This window comes from Astyanax mexicanus, chromosome 20 (genome assembly GCF_023375975.1).
Source record: "Astyanax mexicanus isolate ESR-SI-001 chromosome 20, AstMex3_surface, whole genome shotgun sequence".
NCBI classification, from domain to species: Eukaryota; Metazoa; Chordata; class Actinopteri; order Characiformes; family Acestrorhamphidae; genus Astyanax; species Astyanax mexicanus.
Genome location: NC_064427.1, coordinates 30,962,651 through 30,975,094, shown reverse-complemented (window position 1 = coordinate 30,975,094; position 12,444 = coordinate 30,962,651). Strand labels below are relative to the sequence as shown.

General features: G+C 37.9%; 1 protein-coding gene across 5 annotated transcripts in view; it reads right to left on the bottom strand.

Annotated features, from left to right (window-relative positions):
* cadm2a (cell adhesion molecule 2a) overlaps positions 1–12,444 on the bottom strand; it is a 592,466-nt gene that overhangs the window by 32,601 nt on the left and 547,421 nt on the right. For all 5 annotated transcript variants that reach the window (XM_007252477.3, XM_007252480.3, XM_007252478.3 and 2 more), the window contains 3 exons: positions 8,482–8,643; positions 7,795–7,885; positions 6,928–7,106 (listed from right to left, as the gene is read on the bottom strand). In XM_007252477.3, coding sequence (XP_007252539.2) covers positions 6,928–7,106; positions 7,795–7,885; positions 8,482–8,643 — 432 coding nt within the window. The remainder of the gene's footprint in view (positions 1–6,927; positions 7,107–7,794; positions 7,886–8,481; positions 8,644–12,444) is intronic.

The following is a 12,444-nucleotide window of genomic DNA, read 5'->3' as shown; positions in this document are numbered from 1 at the left end:
TTGAAGTTTTGGAACAACTGCTTATAAATGGCTTCTTCTGAAATCAAGGGTATTCAACAAAGAGTTTATCCATCTCTTGTTGGAGTAACTGTCTCTACTGTCCAGGAAGGCGTTAGCACTAATAGTTTTTGGAGGTAGCTTCACTCCAGAGAACACAGTTCCACTGCTCCACAGCTCAGTCAACCAACAAATTTCAGCACTGGCTTGAATGAGCATCTGCAGCCATGTGAAGCTCTGTAGTTCCATCAAAAGTGGTTGAAGAATAAAGTGCAGTATTTTGTTACCGAAGACATTACCCATTAACTAAAGAATATGATCTAATCAGAAGTCGGCTAATTAGAGAAATATTAATGTTGCATATTTGGCATATAGACAACGACATGAGATTAGAGTGCTTAACACCACTGGCAGAGAGGAGAGCCCTCAGCAAGCTGCTGAACATCATGGACAATGTTCTCTAGAGATGTGACGATCGATTGGCAGTGTATCGGTATCGGCCGATATTCCTATGATTTAGCCGATTCGATTCAGGAGTTTATTGGCAGACTGCTGTCCCAGTCCTGCTCCATGGACAGACTGAGGAGGTCTTTTGTCCCTCAGGCCATAAGACTGTTGAACTCCTCTCAGCACAGCAAACTAAAGACTCTGTGACAATTTTTCATTCTGGCAACTCTGGCCACACCATGGACACACACTTAAGACTGTACTTTTATACTTTATATTTTATTTTATTGTTTTTTAAATATATCGTTATATCTTATCCTTCTTTTGTAACATATCTATCTATCTATCTATCTATCTATCTATCTATCTATCTATCTATCTATCTATCTATCTATCTATCTATCTATCTATCTATCTATACGAGATGTATTTTGGCTGAAAAAGTTCAGTACCTATACACAGCCGATTTCTCGTCTTTTTCATTTGAGATGTGTAATGCAGCCCTGCGATGGATTGGCGGCCTGTCCAGGGTGTATCCTGCCTTCCGCCCGATGCCCCCCCCCCCGCGACCCTTCACGGATTAAGCGGTTGACAATGAGATGAGATGAGATGTGTAATGCAATTCGGTGGAACTGAAGATGCATGGCTTAGTGCAAAACAAAACAGTTTTAATGCATTTACGCTAATCGTGAAAAAATAGTTGCAAGGAATAAATTGACACCAACATCTTGGTGGGTAATTATGCATGTCATAAAGTGACTTAGAACACATCCAGAAGGCCTGTAAAGTCCTAAAATAAAGTTCTACCTTTTCTAAATCCACTCTGCGATGCACTGTTCCAACAAGACAATGCTTGACCGCATACTGCTGCCACCTCAAGGGTTCGCCTTGAAGACACAGATACTGTGCCATGACCAGCTGCATGGCCAGACAAATCCCTGATAGAAAAAGTATGGGCTGCTATGTGAATAATAAGATTGCATGGATTATTGCAGGACACCCTTAGGAACCTCTACAACTTCATGCATGTGCTCCACATGCAAAACACACTACTTCTTTACTTCTTCTACTATGTGTAGCTCAATTAACATGACCAAGAGTTGCCCATATCTAAGTCTAAATATTCAATCATTCATTGCTCCTGGTAAACTCCTGTTTTTTGCAGCTATCTCTTTGACGATGAGGAGTGTGTTTCAGCTCTGCGTAAGTTGGTACACCATCTGGCCTGAAAACGTATCTGCATTCCCCAAATGATTCATACATTATTTGGACCCCTGGAGCCTCATTTATAAAAATCACACTTGAAGAGGCATGCGCTGAAGAGCCTCTCAAATGGATTGAGAGACGGTTCCTTTAGAGAATCATTAGGGGAAATGTTTATAGAAGTTTACAGACCTTCCCATACGCAGATCATTAAATAAAGAGTTGCGAAAATAATTGCACCCAGAAGGAAGTGTGAAATCGGATTGGCAATAGTTACCAGGAACAATAAATGATTAAAAATTTAGACTGATATTCGAAACTACACATATACAGCTCTGGAAAAAAAAACAGAGTTTTTTTGATGTGTTATTAGAGACACTTATTGTATTATGAAGTGGGACAAAATTGCACCCAACAAAATGGCACTAGGCCTTTTTCACACCAGCACTATTTAGTTCGGTTTCATTAATCAGGCGTGAAAACAGTAATCGCACTCGAGTACGGATCAAAAGTACTGGACTGAGACCACATAGAAGAGGGTGGTCTCGGTTCAGTCCCAAACGAACTCTGGAGCAATTCACTTGTGCACTGTAAAATGTGATAAGTTGATCTTACTTAAAAAAATGAGGAAACCGGTTGCCTTGAAAAAGTTAATCAATTATAACTGTTATTTTCAAGTTAAGTTCACTTTATGCTTGCTATTTAAGTGTACTCAAATCATAGTTAAATCTACACAGTTTACTTGAGTTGTTTCTACTTTAAATAGCCTGTAAATGCAAGTTGTTTTTTTTAAGTGTGTAAAACCCGATAAGTTGACTAAATTCAAAACTTGTGTTGTAACCGATTACCTAATAAATTTTAAGTTCATGTAATATAATTTTTAAGTACAGTGAACATAACAAATACATATATATTTTAAATGAATATTTTCCTGAACTTCTTTTTAGTCTTTTTTCTGGTTTTATTCAACTTTTTTTAAAATACTCATAGAAAAGTAGATGAAAGACAACAGTTAAGAATTAAAAGTACTGAGAGCACAGCGAGAACACAGAGTTACTGCAGCTCAGTAAATGATGCTGTTCTACAGCTACAACACAGAGACCAAGCATTTAATCATAATATGTGATCTACAAGTTTACCTAACCTAGCCTGGGAGGAATCACTACACACTGATGGTGAGTGCCAGAAATTGGGGGACACACAAAGTATGCAAATAGATTGTGACAGAAGCCAATGGAAAAGAGGCTGCCAATGGAAACAGACTAAACTCAGTTATTATAAGTAGTTATTATAAGATCTCAGTTTGAATGTTGTGTATATGTGCCCACAAATGTTCAACTAACTCAAAATAGTTTAATATTGTTTAGAAATCTCCAATTTTATGTAAAACAGATTAAATTCATTTGAGTTCAAACTTCTGGGTTTACAGTGTGGTGAGAACGTGATCCGGTCTCGATCCGAGCCAGATACTAAATATAGTCCATTTATTTGAGCTAAACTGCTGATTAGGTGCAGTTTAAACTGACATATTAGCCATATAATGCTAATTAACACAGCTATGAACAAACGCGGTGTCCGTGCACGTGCGTGGGGCGTCTGTGCTGCGTTCACTGCTCACAGCCGCAAGTCCAAACACTGTTTCAGCGTTCGGTGTTAAAGCACAGATACAGTATACGCTCTGGAACACAGAATCTTCTCGTTATATTTATTTTTTCAGTTTATATATTTATATTTACTCCCACGCCAGACAGCTCTGATCAATCAGAGGACACAGGCTGCTCGCGTGGTTTTTTGGTGCGCATTTTGATGCGTTTAGGTTTATGTCTGTATTCAACCAAACCAAACAGAGGGAGAAAACGCTCCAACTAAACGAACTCATCAACTGACTTGAACCAGAGAAACGAACTACAGGTGTGAAAACAACCTAAGAATGGTGTTACGACCCCTGGTCGTATTGTTTTTTCTTTGTATGCCCTCTGTGCTGTTTGTGTTTAGTTTTTGATTGTAGGACCATGATTGGCCACCGGGGGCGCACTCTATAAAAGGGCAAGAGGAAACCTGACCTGGGAGAGACGTTCAGGGCTCCTCCCCTTTCCTGACCTGGAACAACTTCCTGCTCAGACCAACCCGGCACCTCATCATTTTGTATTCTGTGTGTTGCTTTAGTTTTTGCTTCAATATAGATTATTCTTTGGGTAAAGTAGGGGGTGAGTGCCATTTTGTTTTGCTACCTTTTTCTCCTGTTTTGGTGACAGGGATTCAGGGTAGTTTGTGTATTTTGTTTTCTTTATTTTGCAGGTTCAGTTAGTTGTCTTTGTTTGTTAGTTGGTTTTATTTGTTATTTTGGCCTATGCTCACCCCTGAAGTCATATTCCCTTATTTTTATCAATAAATTCATCCTGTTTTAATTAATTGTCAGTGTCTGGTGTTTGGTCTGGCAGAGGGTCTGGGGAGAGAGCCCACTCTCATTTTCTGTTATGGCCTGACCCTAGACCGGGTCGTAACAATGGTTAATTTTGGAATATTTTCTTCGGTAGAATGTAGAATTAGCCACTAATGTCCATCCTTAGAGCTCTCCTCTTGCAGCAGAGTGGAATTCCAAGAACTGACACACTCCAGCAGCAGGATTTTTCAGTGCAGTGAGCGGTGTACCGGCCGTGTGCAACCACATCTGCCCCCTCTATCAGCAGGAGCAGCTGCATGGCAATGGCCAGCAGCACAAAGCGGAAACAGCGTGAAGCCCTTCTCCATCCGTGCTGCCGCCCGCCCGCCTCCTCCGTGGCTCTGCACACTCTCAGTCCTGCAGGCTGCATGGAGAGCAGCTTGGCATGCTGGAGGTGCTCCAAGCCTGACACTTGCTTCCCTGCTCCTCTCTCTCTTTCTGTCTCTCTTTCTCTTTCTATCTTGGAGAGCTTCTGAGGGAGATTTAATGAGCGAGCGGCTCACGCTGTAGAGGTCCGGGCTGGGGACCCATCGAAATGTCAGGCCACTGTAAGGACATGGATAACCAAAGCTTTTAATGATGTTGACGCTACAAAGCTGACAACTTCCTGTAGGGATAATAAGCTAATTGGGTGTCACAAATATAGAGCACCTTGTCGGGATTCATTACTGTCCTTTCAACTGGCACAACAAGTTCCCCCCACTGCCTTTCATCAGTGATTAGCACACACCCCAGTACTGTACAGAAGCTCCTGGCATTCAGAATGTCAGTTTTTTTAATTTTTTTTTTTATCAGTAGGTGCGATCACAGTGTGCAAAGCAATTACGCTTGATCTGTAATTACTTTTGAGTACTTACACATACTGTGACATACTGACAAAAAAATCCAAAAATTCATGGCACAGGCATTAGAGTCCCATCCCATGACTTTCGTCTTGTCCCCTGGAAGTTATAGACCGCTGTGTGGTGTGGCTTGAAATGGTTGAAATTTTCAAATTGTTTGAATTGCATTCCATGATGTATTTCTGGTTCATGCATGACTGGATATGGATCGAGGAATGTTAAAAATGCAACTTCAGATATGATATCCCCCCATCTATCTGGCACCCACTATCAGTGGGCATCCCTGATCATTTCCAATTTCTAAGTTTCCTTTATAAATCATTGCTTGATCTGATCAGCAATTTCAGTTAAATATATCATACAGCAAACAAACACATTTACATGTGTTTAAATTGTAGTTTTGAGTAACAATTTACTTGAATGGTCCATTTTAGATGTATCATAGATGTTAAATTGACATTTAACCTACATTCAGCTGAGTTTCTAATAAATGCAACTTAAGCTTTAAAGCCTTAAATTCAACCCACACCTTAAATATATCCCTAAACCTAGACTTAAAATGTTAAGATTGAGCTTCAGATTAGAGTTAGGTCTAGGGATACATTTAATAGAAAAGCTGCATTTAACAGACATGCAGTTAAATGTTAAATGTTAAATATCAGTTGATCATGTATGAGGTGTCTATAATGAGGCGTCCATAAGTGATACCTAGTTTTGTAAAAACGTATTTTTTTATAATTAAATAGCTAGTTAGTAATTTAAAATTAAATAGCCTTTAGCCAAATGTTTATTTTTCACACTATAAGGTGCACTTATTTAAAATCCTTTAATTTTCCAAAAAATAGCATTAGCAGGCGTAGCATTAGCATTAGCCACTAATTGCTATATCCCATTCAGAGGTGAGTATTATCGGCTTGTACTCTGCTCCTAACCCTGGCTAGTACTGCTGGAGTAGGTTTAGCTGCTAACCGCTATTTCCCCATTCAGAGTCAAGTATTATCAGCCTGTAGCCTGCTCCTAGCGGTTAGCCGCTAAAGCTAGTGCTCCACCTTTAGTGCTGGAAAAATTTGGCAATCTAAGCTTACTGTAAATAAATAGAAGTTCCTTATAGTGTTTTTTAAAATGTGCCTTGTATTCTAGTGCGCCTTATGTTTAAAAATAGACCAGAAAATTGTTCTTCACTGATAGTAAAAATACAGTAAATACTGTAAATAATATCAAGTAAACATATTAAGTCTAATATTTGGAGTCCAACTAAAATTCTGGTAGAGTTTGGAGAAATACTATTAGAGTTGACTAATACAGTGGTTCACAGTAATGTAAACATTTCTGAATCCAGTTTCTACTCTATTAACCACTTGTTGTTCCAGGATTTTTTTGCCCTACTGTTAAAATATAGTAATAACTCATTATGTCAGTTTGCATCGCTTTGCATATATTCACAGATTACTAATCCTTAGTCTGCAATAAAGAAGCCACAGAGAATAAAGGGTTAATAGATAGATTACACAGGTCATTACAGACTGGGTGTGTCTCAATGGCTTGGATTAAGTGCTATGAAGCAGATATGTTTAAATATACAGCCTCTTCCTGGCCACTGAGCTGCGATGTCTCTCTGGCTGCCCGGGTCTGGAGCGGGTCATCAATATTTAGAAAAGTTTTAATGGGTTTTTTGGAGCGCTGGTCTCTATCTAAACTTTCTGTCGTGCTGGCGTTAGATTTAGGTTCTGCAGGGCCACATGAAGGTCACTCTGCAATCGATTGCGGCAGGAAAATGATTAAATCTTAAAGAGATACTGGCGGGGGCGTTAGTGATGTATTTGCTTTACAGACGCTTCAGGTTGGGAAGGCGGGGGCTCCGGGGCGGTTGGATGAAATAGCAGCAGGCACTGGCAGGGAGGTGGTGAAGGCACCTATTTCAGCACATGAGACAGGTGCTTTTTGAAGGCGGTCACACTCTGTTAGCCACGTTAGCATTTCCCGCGCAGCACTCACCGTATACGAACAACTTGTATTCAGCGTGGTTGGTGCCCAGGTGATTGCTGGCTTCGCAGCGGTAGGTGCCGTTGTCTGTTTTGTTTAAGGACGTGAAGGTGAGGTCTCTGCCCTCTATGATCACTCGGTCCAGGTCCGGCAGTTCGCCTCCGTCTTTCGTCCACAGCACTGGGTCTGGCCTGAGACACACATACAGGGGTCATTATCAAAATACTGGGCTTGTTGTTCCTCAATTTATAAAATTTTTTGATGACTATTTATCACATTTACAAGACTTTAGAGCAGTGGTGTGCAGTGCGGCCCTTCTAACCCTTCAAGGGGTGACAATAGGTGCATGTAAATCATTACATAATATTTAATAAGGAAACTATATATATATATATATATATATATATATATATATATATATATATATAGTTATTGTAAACTATAAGCATATATTTTATAAATGAACTTAAATTTATAAAATCCCTTTAAATGCATTTGTCCAGCCTGTCATGGCAAGTTGCACAACAATTTTAGTAGGATGGCACAGCATGCCACAGTGGCTTAGTGTCTAGCATATTTGCCTGCTGGGTGGAGTTTCCATATTTTTCCTGTGTCTGTGTGGGTTTCCTCCCACAGTCCAAAAACATTGAGATCAGGTGAAATGGATACTTTAAATTATGCCGAAAAATTGGATACTTTAAATTTTCCTTGTGTGTATGTGTGTAGGTGTAAGTATGCATGTTTATGTCTCAAAAAATTTGAATATTATATATAAGACCAATTGGTACTTTTGGCAGTGTGGGCAGTGTGCCAAGTCCTGCTGGAAAATGAAATCTGTATATCTATCCGTATAGTCCGTATAGTCTGTGAAAGACTTACGAGGGGTTTCCTTTTAACACGCACTCCAGTTTAAGAAAGTGTCCTTCCAGTGGGAGCGATTTAGAAGGCCTGATCTCAACACGAGGGGCATCTGCAGGAGTGGACAGACATACAAAATTCTATTAGTCTACAGAGACAAACCACATTGTTATACACAGGGTTCATTCAGTTTTCAACCAAGAAATGTCCATGACTATTCCATGACTTTTCCATGACTTCAATGCAAATTTTTTAATGACCATACAATTTTTAAAACATCAGTGCAGACATGGACAATAAAACCAACTAAAAAATCAACTAAAACTATAATAAATAAATTTATTACAGTAGGCCAAAAATGAATTTGATAAAAACATTTACTGAACTAATTCTGAACTAATGTATTGGTTAGCTTAAATAGCTTTTCTCCGTTGATAGATCAAACGAAAGAACAATCAAAGATTTGTAGATGCAAATTTCCATGATTTTTTTCCAAAACTCTTTGGGTATTTTTATTTTTCCCAAACTTTTCCAGGCCTGGAAATATCCATTTTTTAATTTTAAATTCCATGATTCTCCAGGTTTTTCATGACCGTATGAACCCTGTATGCATTATGAACATTATGTTTTGTTAATAAGTGTATATACAAAAGGATGAAGGCGTGATAGCTTGCATTGGTCATTGGTCTTGGTGGGTGTGGTACTCACAGTGCACTTCCAGCACTTCCGTGGCCTGCTGTGAGGTGGAGGGTAGGGCCACATGGTCCACTTTACATGTGTAGGCGACTCCATCGTCGCTCCGGTCCACCTGAAGCTCCAGAGAGCTCCTGACTGTAAACGTCTTTCCACTGGCGTTCACTTCCTTCGCTCCTGTACAAAAAGAGATTCACACACATGCTGTTCATTCTGCCATAAACAGGCTACTAGAGAAATGTTCTATTTGTATTTATTGGTGGTTATTATGTGTGTGGGACTTATGTAAAGGTTGCAAGGTGGTTGCTATGGTGTTGCTAACTGGTTGATAGATGCTATTAGTGCTTATAATGGTTCAAAAGATTGATGAGAAAGTGGTTGCTAGGCTAGTTTTTTGCCTAATGTTGGCAAAAATGTTGCCATGCAGTGCTTATTTTATCCCAGGTGGTTCCCGTGATATTCCAGGTGGTTGCTGTGGCATTGCTAACTGGTTGATAGATAATATTAGTGCTATTAGTCGGTTGAAATGCGGATGATAAGGTGGTTTCTGGGCTAGTTTGTTGCATAAGGTTACATAATATTCCATGTGGTTTATATGGTGTTGCTAAGTGGTTGATAGATGCTATTGGTGCTATGAGTTGGTTGAAAGGTGAATGATAAGGTAGTTGCTAGGCTAGTTTGTTGGCTAATGTTAGGAAGGGTGTTGCCAGGCAGTGCTTATTGTATCAAAGGTGGCTCCTGTGATATTCCAGGTGGTTGCTATGGTGTTAAGTGGTTGATAGATGCTAGTAGTGCTATTAGTTGGTTGAAAGGTAAATGGTAAGGTAGTTGCTAGGCTAGTTTGTCACCTTATATTTGCAAGGGTGTTGCTAGGCAGTGCATATTGTTTTCCAGGTAGTTCCTGTGATATTCCAGGTGGTTTATATGGTGTTACTAATTGATTGATAGATGCTACTAGTGCTATAAGTTGGTTAAAAGGTGGATGATAATGTGGTTGCTAGGCAGGTCTGTTGCCTAATGTTTGAAAGGGTGTTGCCAAGCAATGCTTATTTTATTCCAGGTGGTTCCTGTGACACTCCAGGTGGTTGTTATAGTGTTGTTAAGTGATTGATAGATGCTTTTTGTGCTATAAGTGCATTGAAAGGTGAATAATAAGGTAGTTCCTATGCTAGTTTTTTGACTAATGTTCGGAAAGGTGTTGCCAGGCAGTGCTTATTTTATCCCTGGTGGTTCCTGTGGTATCCCAGGCGATTGCTATGGTGTTGCAAAGTAGTTTCCAGGTGGTGGCTATGGTATACTTCTTTGTTGTTGCTATTGTTGTACTTGGTTGGGCACTATTGTGTTGCAAAGCAGTAACAATGTCATTTCCAGTCATTGCTATGATTGTCCAAGTGGTTGCAATGGTATCCCAGGTGGTTGCAGTGGTGTTGTTGAATTAAAAAATGGAAAAAAAAACTCTTAATAAGATAGATATTAAGGTCACACAGGGTCAGTGTTGGAAGTTGTGGGAGTGGTGGTGTAGTGGTAGAAGTTCTGAAAAGTGGACGCTGCTCTACAGTGGTAGTTTGAATGGAATACATTGGCTAAAGTGAGGAGGCGCATTCATTATTTCTAGGCAGCGACGCACATCGGCACTCCTACAACACTTCAGCAGCTTCCAGCTCAAAACACATCGCTCCTCACGCTGCCTCTTGCCTCTGTGTACAAAACCGGCCGGGAATCAGACCTCACTTTTATCAGCTTCAGAAACCAAGTCTGTGATTTTCCACTGCTGAATAAAGCAAGTCTTCTGTTGAGCAAATTTAGACAGATGTCATTTATTTAAGGGTGAAAAAGACTCGACTCGACATAAAATCTGTTGGTAAAAATCATATAAATCTCTCTTTGTTAAAATTCACACTTTCACATCTCAATAAACATCAGCTTTCAATCCTTTAAAACCAAAACTCTACTTTCTTCCTTTCTTGCTTTCTTACTTTCTTTTGTTACTTTTTTAAATGTTTAATTTATTCAATTCCCTTTCTGTTTGTTCTTTTTTAATCTTTTTTCTTTATGACTTCTTGCTCCTGTTGCTTCTGTTTGTTTTCTTTATTTGAACTTTTTTTCTCTTGTTTATTGCTCCTTTCTTAATTTTGTTTGTTTGTTTTTTGTCTTTTTTCTAGTTTTCTTTTGTTCAGTTTTTTGTCCTTTGTATTTTGTTTTTCCTGCTAGTTTTTTTAAATATTTCTTTGGTTTGTTCATTTTCTGTCTTTCTCGTATTTTTTTTTAACTTTTTATATTTTATTTCTTTCGGACTTCATTCTTTCTTCTCCTTTTTCTTTAGTCTTTATTCCTTTTTTCTGATTCTTTCTGGTATTTTTTCTGTTTTTCGTGCATTGCACTGTTTTATTTATTTATTTCAGTTTAAATGTAAGGTGTGCTTTTCATTCCCTGACATTCTCAATAAACAATCCTTTCAGAGAATGAAATTAAGTTTTTTTGGAAAGCCTGGCTCTGTGACTGAATGAGTAAAACAGGGAATTAACACAAAGACAGAAAAGACTTTAATCTCCTGCAGGAACTCACATTATGAGAGGGCATAAAGTGATTGATTTTCATCCAGCCAGCCTGAATCATTCATCCATCCATCCATCCATCCATCCATCCATTCATTCATCTATTCTCCATCCATTCTCCATAAACCTGCAGCAGCTGTCTGAGCAAAGTTTCTCAACTCTCAGTTCATTAAAGTTCTAATTCCTCCAGTTCATTATTGTCTATGAGATGAAAATATCTGACATGATTACCAAGAATAAGAAATGTTTTCTGTTCATTCATTCATTCATTCATTCATTCATTCATTCATTCAAACTAATATTTAATTGACACTAGTTAAACATTTAACTAATGGCCCAATTCATTATTAATTAACAGTAACAATTGTTGAATAATGTATTAACTATTCTCATTTAATTGCATTATTTACTTGAGACATTACCAAATCATTTAACAGTGTTTATTACTGTCAGACGTACTGTTAATTAATGTACCCATGTTGTAGTGTTACCCATCCATTCATCCATCCATTCATTCATTCTTACTTTCACATTTTCTTGCTTTCATTACTCTTTTCTTTCTTATTCCTTGTATTTGTTTATTTTGTTGCTTTTATTTTTATTTTTTTAAACATTTTTATAGTTCTTTCTATCTTTCTTAATTTTTTGCTTACATCTTGTTTATTTACTTTATTTCTTTATTTTCTTTCTTTCTCTTTTTTCTTTCTTTCTTTTTCTTTCTTTCTTTCTTTCTTTCTTTCTTTCTTTCTTGTTTCCTTTTATTTTTTGCTTACTTCTTATGTATATTTTCTTTCTTTCTTACTTTCTTGTTTTCTTTTTTGCTTACTTCTTCGAATAATTATTTTTTTCCTTCATTATTTTCTTTTATTGTTTTCTTTCATTATTTTCTTATTCTTTCTTAATTTTTTGCTTAGTTCTTGTTTATTTTCTTTCTTTCTCTTTTTTCTTTCTTTCTTTCTTTCTTTCTTTCTTGTTTCCTTTTATTTTTGCTTATTTCCTATGTATATTTTTTTTCTTTCATTGTTTTCTTTCTTTCTTTCTTTCTTTCTTTCTTTCTTTCTTTCTTTCTTTCTTTCTTCAGACCTTCATTTCAGTTCTAATATAAAGCTTTGCTTGACAGGTGATGCCAGAAATACATAATAATTATAATTAATTTTGACGCTTTCCTGATCCATCTCTCCCATCCATCCATACACTGGTAGACAACTGAAAAGTTTCTGAACTATATGTTCTGTAGGTATTTCTCAAACGTCTCCTCAGACAAAGTTCATTTAAGTTCAGATAAAGAGTGAACACAACTCAGTTCAGCTGTTCTCTGCTGGGCCTGTTTGAGGGTTGGAGGATGGAATTTGGAAAATAAAAAATGTCTTCCATTATTTTATATTATCTATCTATCTATCTATCTACCTATCTATCTATCTAT